This window comes from Podarcis raffonei, chromosome 15 (assembly GCF_027172205.1).
Source record: "Podarcis raffonei isolate rPodRaf1 chromosome 15, rPodRaf1.pri, whole genome shotgun sequence".
Lineage (NCBI taxonomy): Eukaryota > Metazoa > Chordata > Lepidosauria > Squamata > Lacertidae > Podarcis > Podarcis raffonei.
The window spans coordinates 12,063,475-12,081,600 of NC_070616.1; the positions used below are offsets into that span (position 1 = coordinate 12,063,475).

Genomic DNA, 18,126 nt, shown 5'->3' on the forward strand with positions numbered 1-18,126 from the left:
ATTGTATTGTATTGTTTATTTTGTTTTGTTTAAATTGTTGGAAAAGCAATAAATATTATTTTAAAAAAATGATTTAAAGTGACCGGAGGGCCACTTAGCAGGGATGCTTGAGCAGATTTCCTGCATAGGGAAGGGGTTGGCCTTCATGATGTTTCAGGTCCCTCCCAACTCCATGCTTCTATGATTTCCCCCCACTGTGCTACAGATTTATTGACATCATTTATACACCATCTTTGTAATATTTATCCCAGGGTGGTTTATAATGAATTTTTTTTTTATAAAGGTTTATAATGAAAATTAAGAGAGTCAATAAGTACTACCGGCAGACCTCCAGCTCCTGGAGGCCTTGTTCCCAAGGAAGCTTGCAACTCCAAACTTTGCATGCTGTTGTGCTGCCAAGGGAGTCCCACACACTTGCATCACTGGGGTTTTGGAAGAACTCGCAGATCAAATCCATATCAGGCTTGTGATTTGGGCCAAGTGCAGAAATGAGCTCGGGTACCCCACAATCGAGAGACGTGGGTGGCGCTGTGGGTTAAACCACAGAGCCTAGGACTTGCTGATCAGAAGGTCGGCGGTTCGAATCCCCGCGACGGGGTGAGCTCCTGTTGCTCAGTCCCTGCTCCTGCCAACCTAGCAGTTCGAAAGCACGTCAAAGTGCGAGTAGATAAATAGGTACCGCTCCGGCGGGAAGGTAAACGGCGTTTCCGTGCGCTGCTCTGGTTCGCCAGAAGCTGCTTTGTCATGCTGGCCACGTGACCCGGAAGCTGTCTGCGGACAAACGTCGGCTCCCTCGGCCCATAGAGCGAGATGAGCGCTGCAACCCCAGAGTCGGTCACGACTGGACCTGATGGTCAGGGGTACCTTTACCTTTACCTTTACCCCACAATTGCACAAGCCTTTCCCTGACTCTAAAGGACTTCAAAGAGGTAACAGAATTTTTTTTAAAGCATCTCAAAGATTGCTTAGAAGTATTTAATAACTGGCAGTTTAGGCAGATTTCACAATTTACACGTGGTGGGGGAGGAGTGAGGAGATGTAAATGTAAATACAATATACTTATTAGTTATAATATGATTAGTGTGTCCCGCAGGCAGCCAAGCATGAAAAAGAAGGAATGAGGTATAGCCGTTAAGGACATACTACCAATATACAGATTAACTTAAACATTTTGGCAACAGTGTTTGTACAGCAAATAAGGTCCAAGGTGCTGTATTTTCTTTCAGAACAAGACTGTTACGCATACAAAAGAGCACTTTTTTCTCTTTTCAAGGTGCAGTTCCCAATGACCGCAAACTTCTCACGTACCATACAGTTATCCTGTTGTTGCAATACAGAAACGCCGGGGATGTCGTAAGCCTCCGTGAAACAGGACACAACGGCTCAAGCAGCTGGCAGATGCTATGCGGGTTTGCTTAAATGTTGATCCCAGCTCAACAGGGCTACTTCATCACAAATCAATTGTTGATCATGTTGTTGCACGAGAAAGAAGTCTGGATGGCCCCTCAATTTTTGATTTCAGTTAGCCAAACACACTCCAAACATTGGTGGCCGGCGGTGGTGGTGGGTGGCATCCTGTATAAATGCTGTTTAAGTGTCAAAGCAGCCAGCTCTTCAGGGAACAGAATGCTTCCAGGAAGAAGAGGCCCCATCCCTCCCTATGTCCTACCCCCATGATATGATTCTTCTTCCTGTTTTTACATCACTGATATAGCTTTGGGCACACACAAACACGAAAAACTGCTCGAACAGCAGCTGATGACGGCTGTTTGGGCTTAGGGGTACCGGCCGACCAGCTCTGCTCTGTGTCAGTTTTCAAAACTTGTGCAATGTACAAAACTTGTGCAATGTACAAGTGGACACTGTGCCCATTCTAAAGAGCATTGGGGGTTGTGCTAGGAGAGAGATTTTCAGGCTACAGCCTTTTATATACACACAACGACAAACTTTGGTTACGCATTCACACCTGCATTTCTACTTGTGTAAAATACTACATGGTGCTCTTTAAAGCCCTTCTGTTCTTTGTGACCTGGTTTTTGTGTTGAAAGACAGATAACCTCCAGCCCTTCCACAGAGGCAATGGAGCCCTCGCTAGCCGCTTTCTCAATGGGAACTCTCTCCACCCTATAGAAGCTACTTGAACTGGACAGAGGAAAAATTCCTCATCTCTGAAAGCATCCACCGCCCACCCCAGTTTCTGGTCTTTTCACAATTCCAGAAATAGTCCCCGCCCCGCCCCCCCCCAGTGTAAAAAAAGTCACTGTGGACAGATTCCACAGATGTTCACATACTGTGATTTACAAACTCCTCTCCAGAAGCGAAGTTTGTAAATCAATTGCCGGTGAGAGCATCACACCCCTTTCCTCACTCTGCATAGAAGCCCCTGCAGAAAAACACAACCCCCCTTTGCTAAAACTGATGCATATTTTTAAAAATTGCTTAATCTGTCTCCCCACCCACCTAAAAATGTGGAAAGCTAAAGGACAAGCCCATCTTCAAACAACTGCATAGATGTAGGTAAAGGGTTCAGTTTTAACGACACAGTAACATCACCCACAGATTCGAAGAGCTGGCCGCCCAGACCTGCCTCCACCGGGGAACATTTTGGCATCTGAGAACGTTAGGCACCTGGGGGTTAATTCCTGTTACGAAAATCCTCAGAGCTGCAAACAGAAAGGCACCCGCTGGCCATCACACAACCTGCAGCCCCCGGTCGTGCCCATCCAGCTGCACTTTCAGTTTGTGGAGCTCTTCAATCTCCCGGTTGTGGCGCTCGGTTTTGTGGCGGACGAGGGAGCGGTAGAAATGGATGGTGAAGACGACAAAGATGATCCCCACCGGGACCATGATGATGGTGGAGATGAGGGCTGCCTGCCACCCTGTGTGCTGGCTGGTCTTCTGGACGATGGCGGTGCCGTTTCTCAGCACCGAGTCCACGGGCAGGAACTTGATCCAGCACAGGAGGACGACCTCGGCGAGGAAGAGGAGGATGCCCAGGACAGTGGAAAAGCCCCAGGCCAGCTCAATGTAGGGGTGCATGCGCTCGTGGGGGGACTCGCTGATGGAGTTCAGGTTGTGGATGTTGCTCACGGCTTCCACGTTGGGGAGGATGCAAGTGCTGATGAGCAGGGCGAAGAGGTGGACAGCCACAAGGATGGTAGTGCAGGCACTGAAGGCAATCAGCAACATCGGGGGGTACTGGTACTGCATCTCCAGCTGGACCTCCACCATCGCCACCTGAAAAGCAACATCCGTGAGTGTTTGCTTGCCTCTACAAAACCCAGGAGAGAGTTGGCAGTAAATCACACCAGTCAAGTTGCTCTTTAATAGCATGAACACAATTAGCACAGACTGGGCAGAGCGTTAGGCTTGATGAGCATGGCAGCTCATCCCTGGTAGGTCTTGCCTCATGAATCAGTTGCTGAGACTGCTAGTCCCTCCAAGCAATTGGAGACTGTGCCTGCGTGCAGCCAACCTCTCCTCTGCCCTTTTCATGCCTCTTCTGGTTCTGGGATAGAAGTGGAGAGGGGAGCTTGTCACAGCAGGAGAGGGAGAAACCTGTGATTTGTCACCAGCCTGCCTCATCTCTGCCTCTTGACCTCCCTCCTCCCCTGTTTCAACTTCTGCCTCTGATTCTGGACATCTCTTTGCCACGGACTCTGCCAGCTCACTAGGCCCTGTTACCCCTTCAGCTTCCGACACCACCTCTTCCCCGTCTTCTTCCTCTGACCACACATTGTCGTCCCACCACCAATCCCCGGGCTCTGAATCTTCTTCCCTTGAAGGTCCCCCTGCTGGTTCCTCCCACTATTCCTCTGCATCCAACCAGTCTGTGACAACTGCTAACCCACAAGAACAATCCACACAAGCGATTGTCATTCACACAATGCATGAACTAACACGGACTTCACTGTCTTGGGACGTGGGGATGGCTCAGATGGTTTTAAAAAGGGGACAAATTAATAGGGAATAAATATATAAACAGTTACTATTTAGAATGCCTATGTCCAGAGGAAGAGTATTTATTTATTATTATTTGTTATAAGTGGGACTTGATCATTATTTAAGTTCACAGGTGGTTTTTCCCCCATATGTGGTAGCGACACCCTCGAGGGCATTTCCTTTTTGGGAAAAGTGTTTTATGAAGCTGGTTTAATCACTAAGCAAAACACACCTCTAGATTCCAAGATCACCCTCTTTTCATTCCATGCAGAAGCTGCTCGGGATCTTTCAAATAATAATAAAAAGTGTATAACTTGTTTAATGACTGCACCAAGCCTTATAATTATGAAATTCTGGAAGACTTTAAATATAGACCTTTTGGAAGCTTGGCTGTCACAACTTTGGGATCTAGTTTTGATGGATAAGCTAACTTCACACATGCAAGGGGGGGATGTACAGGCATAATAAAATCCAAGACTTTATCTTCAATCTGGTACAAATTTATTATGTACGCAACGCTGAAAGGACATGGCCACCGACCACCTGCAATGTGTGGTAATTTATGGAATGACGCCTTTATTCCATAAGTGAAACGACTCTTTGCACAGGATACTTGATTCAATTCCCCCTCGTTTTCCCCCGCTGCCCAAAAGCCAGTCAATGCTTTTTTCTTTTTCTTTTTTCAATTTAAGGCGGTAAGGTTGCTAGCAAGCACAGATTTTGACAGGTTATCAAGACCAGCCAAACCCGGTGCACCTCTGCGCTAGAGTGCACTTTCAGTTCACACAATGTTACAAGGAAGCCCAAGGTCCAGGCTAACACCTTGTATGAATTCAGCACACGCTGTAGAACATTCCTGCATGTTGAAGGTTGCTGAGTTGGCACAGGGGTGCCTCAGTAGACATACAGAAAGGCTCCCTGAAGCGGGGGGGGGGGTGTCCTGAAAACTACTCCACAATTGTGCCAGACCAAGAAACCATCTGGGTCAGGTCCCTCCGGGAAAACATTTTCTAAGTAGGTTAATTCAATATACAAATTAGCAGTAGTCTGTGCTACAGTGCCCTTTTGCATGAAAATACACACACACCCTGGCTCCAAAGAACATAGGAAACTGCCTTATACTGAGTCAGACTCCTGATCTATCTACCTCAATAGTGCCTGCACTGACTGGCAGCAGCTCTCCAGGTCTTTCCCAACTCTGCCTAGAGATGTCAGGGATTGAACCTAGGACATTCACATGCAAATCGTGGACTCCACCACTGAGCTTTTACAACAGCACATCTCAAGCAACACCCTCGGGTTTCCACTGCATAGACGTCTCCAAGGCATCCTCGTCGGCAGGCCTCAAGTTGATCTAACTTCTCTACCAGTAAGGCTTGCGCTTGCTGCAGGTGTAGCTTTGCACATTCTCAGGCAGGGAGACAAACATGGCACTGCGGTTGCAGGTCACTGCAGCATCTCTCTTGCCATCCATGGCTTTTGGTCCTACCTGCACCATGAGACAGCACTCGGGGCCTCCCCCTCAAAATGCCCACGGGGGCAGGATCACAAAAGGCTTAATATTCTTAGATAACATGACATACAAAGTGATGTCTGTTCCATGCTACTACAGCTGGACAGAAGCCTCCTACACTGCTTACGTTTCATTTTCTCTTCCCTTCCCTTCAGGACTGTGGCAGGGGAAAGAGGCCAGGCCCTGCTCAGTTATCTATTCGTGCCAGATGGAAGGGGCCGATCAGAGCCGTTTCGACAGAACCGCCCCACCTTATTAAATTTGTATACTGTCCTCTACCCATAGATCTCAGGGCGCTTCACAACATAAGATCACAAAATAAAAAAACATAAAATACATAATGAAAACAAAAACCCCATACATTTTAGAAGGGTGTTGGATGCCAGTCAGCCAAAGGCAACTAAGGTCTAAACCCCTTTCAAAGCCCTCTCACTTGGTGTTCATAATGTGGGCTGAAGCCATCCAAAAGGCACATGGAGCCAATTTTTTCAGACACAGAAATGAAACTGATAAGCTGCTTTTATTTCTACATTCAGGGGAGATGTATGCAAGAGCACCAGGAACCAGAATTGGCCCTACCATTAGGGAGAGCAAGACTCAGGGTAGCTGATTTGGGGTGATACTAAAGGGCATCAAATGATCAGCTATTTACCATTGCTGTATTTTTATTTTTACTGCCAGGACAGGGAATGGGAGAGGCGTTGGTGGGATTTTCTAGCACAGGTGTTAAAAAACTTGACTAGCCTTAGGCACATACCTGTCAACTTTTCCCTTTTCTTGCGAGGAATCCTATTCGGAATAAGGAGAGGTTAGGCTGGCCTCAACCAGAGCCAGGGCTTTTTCGGCTGTGGCTCCGATCTGGTGGAATGCTCTGTCACAAGAGACTAGGGCCCTGCGGGACTTAACATCTTTCCGCAGGGCCTGCAAGACAGAGCTGTTCCACCAGGCCTTTGGCCAGGGCACAGCCTGACCCCCTCCTTTGGCAATCCTCACAGAACTCTAGCCCAATGGTTGCCATTAATCTGTTTTGAATTAATTTTATAATGAAATGATTTTAGAATGTTTTATCATTTTACTGTTGTTAGCCGCTCTGAGCCTGGCTTAGGCTGGTGAGGGCGGGATATAAATAAAAATTTATTATTATTATTATTAATGTGGGGCTCGAACCCAAGACCCTGGAATTAAGAGTCTCATGCTCAGCTATTCACATGGTGTGAGCGCAGATGCATGGGGTGTTTTTTTTGTACGCTGTAGGTTTTGTTTCTGCCTCAGGCTGCTTCTGATCCTGGGTCAGCATTAGAACATTCACATTAGCTATTAACCACAAGCTACAGACCAAATGGTTCAGAGATCAGAGCAGATTTTTGCAGACAAGCTGCTATGAAAACATACCATAGCAAATCCAGAGAGTAACGCAGAAGTCCGGCTGGAAGCTTTCAACTTGGCTCGGCTCAGGTACAATTTCCGCCATGAAAGGGCCTGGACGGAATGATGGTTGGATGTGACCAGCTCGAGGTAACTGCGACGCACCCAGTCTCGGTAGTCCATGCCCTTAGCGGCCGGCTCAGTGCAACAAGTGGATGCGGGAGGATCCACGGGGACATTTAACTCGGAACTCATGATGAAAGGCAAGCTGTGGGAAGGTTGAGAAAAAATCAGCATTGCAAACACCAGATACACGCCAGGCGCTGTGCGGAAGTCAAAGCAAAACGAGTCCTGGCTTGCAATCTAAAAGCACATGAGATTAGAGGAGAGGGTAGCTGGAGCAAAATGAGAAACTCCCCACAAGTTGGAGAGTGTAGGAAAAGGGGGAAGGAAAGAAAGGATGCAAAATATTCAACAGTCAGCCCAGGACCAGGAAAGAAATTAAAAAAGCGAAACAGTGCATGGAAAGGTAAAACACAAGAAGGAAAAGATGAGTTTTCAATAACTTGTGAGACAAAGAAGTCTGCAGAATATTTTGAGGAAGACAGAACAGGACAGGAAGCAGGGAGATAAGAAACAGCTCGACCAAGGGTGAATTTAATAACTACAAAGGCAGATAAAAAAGAGCAAGATCATGAAGCGATTTAAAAGCTCAAGTGAGTAAGTTTAAATTCTATCCGAAGCAAGTGAAGGGGAACACGTAGGCCACCTTCGCATGTAATGTTAAGCCAGATTTTCTGGCTTATAGTGGTTTTTTGAGAATAAGCAGTGCTACACTCTGCCCGGTTGCTCCCATTTCCCTTCTCCTCAGTCTGAGCGGAATAAACAAATCAAGAAGCTTCCCGTTACATTATCAACCTGGAGCCCACAGCTTGCTGCTGCCTTGCTGGTCTTGGCAGGAGGAACAAAGAGGAAAGGGGTGAGGTTTCTTACCTTTTAGGCAGCTCCCTCTTGCTCCCACTCACCCATACACCTCCTTTTCCTTTTATTGTTCCTTAACCACTCATCCCTGTCCAAGCACTCTCATTCTGCAAAAACACTACTGCCAGGAGATATGCAAACGTAGCTGTCTATGGAGCAGCACTGTTTGCATAATGAGAGCAGAATGTGGGGGTGGAAGGTTCGGCAAGAGAGAGGAAGAGTATTTGCTCAACCCCCAGTTTCTCTGAGCAGGTTCTCTAGAATCCCTCTTCCTTGCCATCTACCCCAGAGTTTAAAAATCCCAAGTTGCTAAGCGATATGTTGGAGCAAAGGCATTTAGTCTCTCTCTCTCTCCCCCCCCCCCCCCCCGCGTGCCTTGTGCAAGGATTGGTTCTTTAAAATTCAATGCTCGCACCTCAAAACATTAGTATTTGCTCCAAGTATTCAAAGCCTCCTCCCCTTTTCCATCTACTTATAGGGTGGAAATGGAGAAAGCTTTCATTCATGAGCCACAATTTTAGAAAAAGAACTGTGTGTGTATGTGTGAAAGAGACGAGAGAGAGAGAGAGAGAGAGAGAGAGAGAGAGAGAGAGAGAGAGAGATGAATTTAAGCTCAAGGTAATAAAGACTACAGTGAGATGGACCTCACTCACTTATAAAACAAGGTTCAAACAGAAAATCAGATGTGAGGGCTGCAAGGTTGGGAGTTCTATAGTAATTCCATGGGCCTGATCAAATAATATTCCCAGCTTCCTTACCCCCAAATTATGTATTTGCCCCAGAGATGCAACATGAAGAAAGCCACAATACTGTATAGGAAGAATCCTGTACTCTGTTACTTTTATGAAGTATTGGTGCATTCATTTTCCCTGAAGCACACTAATTTCATTTATAGAACTGATCTTCCACTTTTCAGCTTGGAAGCTCTCAAGAGGCTCACTGAAGGAAAACATATTTAACATGGAAGATTCTAAAAATTTAAAAAATTTAAAGCATTCCCAAGGACAGTTTGGAGTACACTATTAGAAATACCAACAGCTTTTGGAGGGACGGGGACAAGGAAGGTGTTTGCTTGGTGCCTAAAAGAAGAAAACAACATTGATGCTAGCTAAGTGTCCCCACGGAGGGAATTTCAAAAAGAGGAAGCATTGCTGAAATTGCCCTGTCTATATTTGAGGGGGATAACTAGGGCAGCGTCCCAGGTTCATGTAGGGGAGAGATTCAAGAACGCACTGGTAAATTTAGGCTTGTGTAATTAAAACAGATCAAGCTTTGTGCAAGCAAATCAGAATGAATGCTCAATAAACAGGTCACCTGGGTGAGCTCAGAGAAGTCAAGGTAGTGTGTGAGGGGCTGGAAGTTGCCCTGTAGGTATGCTGGGAACCATAAATATTTGCCACATCTTTGGCCTCTTAGATGCTGCTCATCTTGCCAGCTCGGCACAATCCAATCCCTGCACCACAACAGCTACCTTTATTTGGAAGATAAGACTTGAGTGATATCAATAAAAAGGAATGTTTTATAGATAAGAACATCCAGTTCAGCATCCTGTTCTCACAGAGGCCAACCAGAAGTTTCTGGAAAGCCAGCAAGCAGGACCTGAGTCCTACAGACCTCTCCAGAGGCATAACTGGGGGGACGGGGGGGCACTGGGTGCCACACCGTGGGGGGCAGCACTTACCGTGGGTTGTGTAGTGCACCCAAGTCATGCGTCTCTCCTGGGAGTGATGCAGCAATCCGGGTGCCTGCAGGCTCCATGCTGCCCGAAATGGCAGTGTGGGGCTTGCTTCTGCCCGCTGCCTCCCTCACAGCTGCCCTACAGCCCTGCCCTGGCTTGCTCTGCCCAGTGGGTAGCTTGTCCTGCCCCCATGGACGATTCATCCCGCCCCCGGGACACCCGAGCGACTAGCTACGCCGCTGGCCCTCTCCCCACTTGTAAATTTCAGCAACTGATGTTTAGAGGCATACCGCCTCCGAAAGTGGAGACAGAACTTAGCTATAAATTCTACCCTGCTCTTTTCAATGACCGCACCTAACAAAAGCTCACTGTTCTCTTCTGGGAATAATTCAATGAACTGCTGACAACCTATTATGCCCTAATGGCTTCAATCCAACATACCTTAAATAAGAGATTGTGAACCTGTGTCTGTAAGATGTTTTGGACTTCCAAAGGCATCATAAGACGAGTCATGCTGGATCGGATCAAAGCTCTGACCAGTCCAGCATCCTGTGCTCACAGTGGCCAACCAGGTGCCTATGGGAAGCTCAGAAGCAGGGCAGGAACGCAATAGCACACTCCTCAACCAATATGGCCAATGGTCAAGGAGGAGTAGTTCTCTGCCTTACAGACTGTCTTCTCCAATAGCCCTGTTCTCATCTCCAAGCTCTGCAAAAGGTGACCTCTGAATGGTCCTACTGGTATATCAGGTTTGCAAAGGGAAGAAGAGAAATATGATCAGTAGCTTCCTCCAGGTTTCCTTCCCCCTGGAGACTCACTGAAGTCCAAGCCTGATCACCACCCAGAAGTGTTACTAGACCTCCCTTTGAGGATCACAAAAACCAACATCTAGGATCACATTTGCAGTAAAGGATCACAATCAAGGATGAGCTTTCAGGAGGATCACAGCCAAGTTAGAAAAGAGCAGAGAAATTTCTATGAGTTTTGTTGCGTTTTATTGTGTTTTAATGCACAGCTCACTCCTACGCTTTTGAGAGGCTATAAACTGAAATAGTGCGGGGAAGCTGCTACAGCAGGGACTGGCAATCGTTTTAGCCTCAAGGAGTGGGTGCCCTACGTCAGTGGGCATGGCTGGCAGTAGGTGTGGCAGTGGCTGGAGCCAATGTTGTCATTTACACACACACGCACATTCACACACACTCCAATACAGTGATTACAGACTGTGACATTCCCAGGTAGGCTTACATAATCCAAATACGCATTAAAAATATGTTTGCCTGATCACCAGACATCATGACTACCAAAAGGGCATCTTCATGCCTTCTCCCTCATGGATTTAATTTTATTACATTTACAGGCTACATTTTCTCCAATAAGCTCAATGCTCTCCTCAACTCATCTTATGATCACAACACTCCTGTTAAGTTGGCATGTAGGTGAGAGTTAGCAACTGGCCTGATGTCACCCAGGGAGCTTCATGGCCGAGGGTAGATTCGAACCTTGGTTTCCCAGGTGCTAGCCTAACATTTTAACCGCTATTGGGTTATTGGATCCTAATTTACATTCAATACAAGAACCTTTAAGACACCCCCTCCTCTCGCAATCTCAACTTACTCCACCAACCCCTGCAAAATGAAGCGGCAATACCAACTCACAGACTATATACTTTACAAAGCCGGAGGCTGGAAGAACATCAGATTATCACAAATTATTCATTGACTAGGAATAAAAAACCTACCCTGATGTTGAGAATGCAGCCTCTGCTAAATCTGGGCCCCCGCTGTAATTCCACGGGCTTCGGTGGGCGTTGCCTTGGAGAGAGCATTTGGTCTCGCCACAAGTCATGTCAGCAAAGCACTCCGAAGAGGGGAAGTGCTTTAGGAGTGCTGGCTGATGCTGGGTTTGATCTTGTTTGTCATCTCTGCTTCAAAGGCAGCAGGGGGAAAGCCTTACATCTCTTTTCTTTTCCCCAAGAGCAGTGAACAATGTAAGCAAGGGTAGGGGGGGAATATCCTTGTATGCACCAGACTCAAATCTTCTTTTTCCCTGAATTAGTTTTTCAATGCATAGTCTTTCTCTCTCCCCGCCCCCCCAGCTATAGAGGGAAAAATGGGGGAGGAAAAGCCCGCAAAATGAAGGAGGTACAATCTGTAATATTTCCATGCAAAACTTGAATTTGTCTTTGCATGCTTCCCGTAAATTTCACTCCATCTCTTTTCTCATCAAATCAGAGGTCCTTTCTTAGTACCCCTCTCTTGGGACCCCTTCTTCATCACCCCACGGACATTTGCAGGACATCAGTGAATCTCTGTTCTGTCCCTTCCCCCCTGCCCCTAACCGCCACTACTCCAGAGTTTTCAAATAATCTATTTTTTCTTCCTATTTGTGCCGCCAATAGGAGACCAGCTTCCTATCTGTCTAAGAGCAACTGTTCCCTAAAAGATCATTGTTCCAGAGTCCTCTGGTCTTCTTCACTCCACCCCTAGAAGTGTGTTCATTTCTTCCTCCCAACCCAATAGCCTTGCAGGGCAGCAAACCGTATCATATTTGGCTGAATCAGATATACATGCCCCTTCTTCCATGTCTCCCGCAGATCTCCCTGCTCCCAGCCTTGTTCTTATGCATTCAGAGGCTGCCCTGTGGCACAATCGAGAGTGCAATCTTTTGTTCCAAGCAGATCGATGGATGCAGAGCCAGTGCTAAGAGGACGATTAGCTCTAGCACTGTTTAGCTGGTGACGGAGGGTGCATGATGAGTCATTGGAATGAGGCCATGATCTATTACTCACGTAGAAAAATGCAGGTTCATCGTAATGTCTGAAATGCAGCACATTTTGTTTCCTGCCATAAACACACAAATTGGGAGGCAGCAATGCTTCTGAATGGGACGTGGGTGGCGCTGTGGGTTAAACCACAGAGCCTAGGACTTGCCGATCAGAAGGTCGGCAGTTCGAATCCCCGCGACGGGGTGAGCTCCTGTTGCTCGGTCCCTGCTCCTGCCAACCTAGCAGTTCGAAAGCACCTCAAAGTGCAAGTAGATAAATAGGTACCACTCCAGCGGGAAGGTAAACGGCGTTTCTGTGCGCTGCTCTGGTTCGCCAGAAGCGGCTTAGTCATGCTGGCCACATGACCCAGAAGCTGTCCGCCGGATCCCTCGGCCAATAAAGTGAGATGAGCGCCTCAACCCCAGAGTCGGCCACGACTGGACCTAATGGTCAGAGGTCCCTTTACCTTATAACTTTAATGCTTCTGAATACCCGTTGCTGGAAACCACAAGAAGGGGAGGAGTGCTCTTGTGCTCGAATCCTGCTGGTGGGTTTCTCAGAAGCGTCTGGTTGACCACTGTGACAACATGAAGCTGGGCTGCATAAGCCACTGGCCTGATCCAGCAGCCTATGTTCTTAAACTGAGTAAGCAAAATGCACATAGCCGTGGAAGCCGTTCCACTGTACAAAAAGGAAAAGGGGAAAGTTGATGTACAGCAGGCATCTTTCCCCTGTCTCTCCTTCAGTGGGGTGAAGGTGGATGGAATCATGCCTGGAATCTAGGGTGGTACCTTTTCATTGATGAAGTGAGAGAGTTAAGGATGCACTGAATACTCTTCCATGGAAATCCATAGGAATTAAAAGCATCTTGTATGTGGACTATGCTGTGTTTACACTTTGAGCTCTCCTCCCTCTCTCATTTGACACACATGAACACCTACTAGGCCAAATGAAGGTCTTCTGTTTGTCAAGCATTAAATGGAACCACCTTTGCTCTCTTACAGCTGGCTAAAACTCTGTCCCTGAATGAGGGAATGTTTATTATTACAGCTAAACAGCCCGCATAGTAAAACCTGAATCTCAGCATATTTTTTTACATGAACGTTATGTCCCTGAACATGTGCTGCAGCTGTGCCAATGCCTGCTTTTCCCACCTTTCAAATCCATCATCAGAAAACCACCTTTACCCACATGGCTTTTGGCTCGACCCTTTAATACCCACCCCCATCTGTAACTGAGCTTTGATCATGACTCGCGCTCATATGGCTCCTCATATCTCTCAATACTTCCCCTATTGTCTTAAATACTTCCCCTATTGTTTTAAATAACAAGCTCCTTCAAGGAAACAACCTGCATATTTTTGTCTACAAAATTCCGTAAGGCAACCTGTAGCCCTCCAGATGCTGTTGCACTCCAGCTCCCATCAGCTCCTGCCAAAAGTCAAGGTTACAGCGAGCTGTACACTCATGATGTGTACTGATGCCCTGGGGAAGAGCACTAACAACATAATGAAAACTTACAAAATTATATAGGAAGAAACAAACAGGTCTCTGCCCCCAAGGAGTTTACAATCTTAGGGTGGTACTCAGTGCTAGCTCTTCGTCAGACTAGACTCACTGAAGTCATCATGGACATGACGAAGTTAGGACCATTACTTTCTATAGGTCTACTCTGAGGTGGACTTAGTTGACTACAACCCTTGTAGTGCAAAATGTGCATTTACTCAGAGGTAAGTCCCCACAGTGTCTGGGTGGGGGCTTGGCAATACAAGCACCTGCACCACATACAGAAGGTATCGGGTTCAAAAACTGACATCTCCAGCTGGTTCTGGGAGACTCCTGCCTAAAAACTGCCCCTAATAGGCAATACAGAATTATTGTCCTTAACCGTAGGGACCTGGTTTCTAGACATTTAATTACGTATTAATAACACATTATATCCACATTATTTACTATGCATCATTTCACACTGCATTGCACTGTATGGATATGCTGCACATAGAATACACACATGCTGTTAAGATTTGGTTGGTTGAGGTTTGTCACTAGTCCTGCCCTGACTCTCCCCTCCTGACTCTTCTGTCAACAAACAAGATCTTAGGTATTGAGAGCCCTTTTAAAAAACGCCACTAATGAATCGGGGAGAAGTGACACACGTTCCACGCCATGACGGATCCTATTCCACAAACGTGTAATATGGTGGAGCCAATTATTATTATTATTATTATTATTATTATTAAACCTCTTTATGCGCCTCATATTATTATTATTAGATACTTTTGGTTTGTTTTAAGCCGTTTTCAATATTGTGCTTTCCTAGGAATGCTGTGTTTTAATTATAACCCGCCCTCGGACCTGGGGGGGTGAGGGGAGGGAAATAAAATAACAATAACAATAATAATAATGGCAATCAATAATAATACCAATATGCAAATATGCAAATGAGCAGCTCCCCATCGCAAGGCGTCTCCCCGAAGTCCAGCCCTCCTGCCGACTTACCCCACAGGCAGCAGCAGCAGCAGCAGGAGGAGCAGCACCGTCGCCCCAGCCCCACTAACGCCGCCTTCGCCGCTGCCAAGGCAACGCCAGGGTCCCGCCACGTGACCGCTCTGGAGTAGTGAGCACGTGACCAAGCCTCTTCTCTCCCTGCCGCCCCTCAGACAGGTCTCGATTCCCGGCACGCGAGCAGAGTCAGGAACGAGCGCGTGTTGCAAGAAGGGGTTTCATGTTTTCCGTTTTCCATTAAAGAGATAAACATATATACTCTCTCTGTGTATACATTTACAGCGAGAGAGAGATACATATACATATATACATATACATATACATATACATGTTGTTGTTCCGTCGTTTAGTCGTGTCCGACTCTTCGTGACCCCATGGACCAGAGCACGCCAGGCACTCCTGTCTTCCACTGCCTCCCGCAGTTTGGTCAGACTCATGTTTGTGGCTTTGAGAACACTGTCCAACCATCTCGTCCTCTGTCGTCCCCTTCTCCTTGTGCCCTCCATCTTTCCCAACATCAAGGTCTTTTCCAGGGAGTCTACTCTTCGCATGAGGTGGCCAAAGTATTGGAGCCTCAGCTTCAGGATCTGTCCTTCCAGTGAGCACTCAGGGCTGATTTCCTTAAGAATGGATAGGTTTGATCTTCTTGCAGTCCATGGGACTCTCAAGAGTCTCCTCGAGCACCATAATTCAAAAGCATCAATTCTTCGGCGATCAGCCTTCTTTATGGTCCAGCTCTCACTTCCATACATCACTACTGGGAAAACCATAGCTTTAACTATATGGACCTTTGTCGGCAAGGTGATGTCTCTGCTTTTTAAGATGCTGTCTAGGTTTGTCATTGCTTTCCTCCCAAGAAGCAGGCGTCTTCTAATTTCATGACGGGTGTCACCATCTGCAGTGATCACGGAGCCCAAGAAAGTAAAATCTCTCACTGCCTCCATTTCTTCCCCTTCTATTTGCCAGGAGGTGATGGGCCCACTGGCCATGATCTTGGTTTTTTTGATGTTGAGCTTCAGACCATATTTTGCGCTCTCCTCTTTCACCCTCATTAAAAGGTTCTTTAATTCCTCCTCACTTTCTGCCATTAACTCTGTGTGTATACATATACAGCGAGATACATATACATATACATACATATACAGCAAGAGATACATATACATACATATACATATACATACAGTATATGAGGGATTCCCTATATCTCTCTATCTTGCTGGAGGGAGTTCACACACCTCCCTAAATGTGCTTGGAAACAAGCCTAAGTCTTCTGGTGGTAGCTCTTTCGCATCAAGAGCCATGTGCTCTCCTCCTGCCAGCTTCCTGGACGACAGGCGGTGCCTCTGATCATACGGAGAGGGCTCCTCCAGCTTCCCCCAATTGTTAAAATCAGCGCTCAGAGCAGCTGGAGCCTCAGACCAATAGCTCTCAAAATGATGGCGGCAGCGGTTATTTATTGATTGATTGTTTTCCGAAAGGAATAAAGCTCAGTCGGTAGAGCAGGAGACTCTTGATGTTAGGGTCGTAGGTTCCAGCCCCGTGTTGTGTGAAAGATTCCCGCGTGGCAGGGGTTGAACTAGAATGACGCTCGTGATCCCTTCCAACTCTGATTCTATGATAGAAATGAATAAACTGCTTCACCGTAGGAAAAAAGCTCAAAGCGGTTTACACACACACACAAAAAGAACAATAAAGTTATCTAAAAATTTACAACCATAATTTGAGTCATGTGGAAAGTTAAAACCAGAGTAGAACAAATACAAACTTTTGAAATATCTGGAAAGGCTTGCCTATTATTGCTTTTTTATTATTTTTTAGAGCATTTATTCCTCCTCACGCTAAAGCCAAAAGGGGTCCCAAAGTGGCTTACATACAATCCATTAAAGCTAGATTGTAAACCTGCAGGGAGGGACTAAGAAGCAGGACGCAGAAGGAAAACGGGACAGGGAGGGAAGAGGAAAAAAAGCAAATTGCAGCACTTGTTCTAATTACATTCTTATATCTTCCTTCTGCTTCTGGGGATGGGTGTGCCAGAGCATATGATGAGTGCCTCTCTTTCACCTCTGGGTATGTATGTATTTATTTATTGTTATTCTATATTATTTATGGACATGGCATTTACAAAGAGCAAGTATGAAAGTGCTTAGTGTCTAAAAGTAAAGCACAGGCTGCCCCCCTCAACTCTAAAATTAGACCTGACACAATAGAGCATTTCACCTTCGTTTTCTATACCTTTGTTATAAGAATTTTAAGGTCTTAGATATATAAAATAGATGTTCATAAATGTACCAAGCAAACACATACAAATATGTAAACCACATGTCTGACACCCACAGAAAAGTCCTGAAACCATTTTCACTCTCCCAAAATGACCTCAAATATTTCTTTGCGAGGTTGAAGGAAATGGGAAATCTCCCCATTGTCTCTTTCACAAATCCTGTCTTAAGGGCACATTTAAGATATGAATAGGGTGAGCCTGTGACCTGGACTCAAGAACTGAGTATTTACCATCACAAAGGAATCGCCAGGCTGCCCAAATAATGTAATCAGTTATCATTCTCAGGTAACATGGCAGACAGGTTTTCTCCTGTAGACCGCCTCTTCTGTGAAGTAGGTATGATGTATCTGGGGGGTGGTCTTAAGCTCAGGGCGGGCAATTTAAAATGTCTATATAAGGGCTTGTGCGCATGGCTTGGGGTTCTCCTCCTCTCTCCTGCGTGTGGGGGGAGCACCCTGCTGCAACAGCTTTAATAAAGATCAGGCTTATAGCCACTTTGCTTTTGTATATCCTGGTCTGGTCTCTGTTCATTTCCTGACCTCCCCAACGCTCTCGTCTTCCTTAAGAAGCTGAACCCCTTGAAGGGACCCCATTTTTATTCTTATTTCACTTTGAAGCAGCTCAAAGGTGTGTGTAAGGGGGGAGAACAGAGATACTGTTAGTTGAGTAAGTCCAAGGAGACTCGCTCTCTTTGTAGCCCCTGAAGAACTGCCAATTCTAAAACTGTCCCTGGATTGAAAAACCAGCCTTCACTGTTCCCAAGCTCTGCCATTTATTTTGTTTTCCCACAGATTCTGTCCCTAAAGGGCTCAGGACTCCAGAGGTGGTAACATTCTAAGAGCACCAAAATACATGAGAAGTTGGCTGGAGCGGAATTATTTATATAATGTGAACTATGTTCTACGCGAGAGCTTGGATGTACTCTACAAATAGGTTGAAGGCTGTTTGGTTTCTTCTATTAATAATGCAGAAATGAGGATGATTTTCAAATTGCATGCTGTGAATTCTAGGAAAAGGTAAATGTGTTTTCTGCCACTAAATTAGTCACAGCAAGTCTTTGTTGAAGCATAAAATGGTGGAAATAGCAGTAGAGGAAACTAA

General features: G+C 46.1%; 1 protein-coding gene across 3 annotated transcripts; it reads right to left on the reverse strand.

The window, feature by feature from the left end:
* Positions 1-954: 954 nt before the first annotated feature.
* ORAI2 (ORAI calcium release-activated calcium modulator 2) lies at positions 955-14,994 on the reverse strand. 3 transcript variants are annotated; one of them, XM_053366933.1, is made up of 3 exons: positions 14,742-14,994; positions 6,848-7,088; positions 955-3,237 (listed from the first exon to the last, which is right to left on the reverse strand). In XM_053366933.1, exons 2-3 carry the CDS (start codon positions 7,073-7,075, stop codon positions 2,692-2,694), a joined length of 774 nt encoding a protein of 257 aa, XP_053222908.1. In that variant the 5' UTR covers positions 7,076-7,088; positions 14,742-14,994; the 3' UTR covers positions 955-2,691. The 3 variants fall into 3 exon arrangements, with proteins under 3 accessions (XP_053222908.1, XP_053222904.1, XP_053222907.1); XM_053366929.1 differs by lacking the exon at positions 14,742-14,994 and adding an exon at positions 11,218-11,478; XM_053366932.1 differs by lacking the exon at positions 14,742-14,994 and adding an exon at positions 7,814-8,146.
* Positions 14,995-18,126: the final 3,132 nt, after the last annotated feature.

What these genes read in the sequence shown, in the direction of transcription:
- ORAI2 (XM_053366929.1), bottom strand. Translation starts at nt 11,324, where the DNA reads ATGACTTGTGGCGAGACCAAATGCTCTCTCCAAGGCAACGCCCACCGA. An exon ending in GCTGCATTCTCAACATCAGG is followed by an intron (nt 7,089 to 11,217) that starts GTAGGTTTTTTA and finishes ACCTTCCCACAG; the next exon opens with CTTGCCTTTCATCATGAGTT. An exon ending in TACTCTCTGGATTTGCTATG is followed by an intron (nt 3,238 to 6,847) that starts GTATGTTTTCAT and finishes GTTGCTTTTCAG; the next exon opens with GTGGCGATGGTGGAGGTCCA.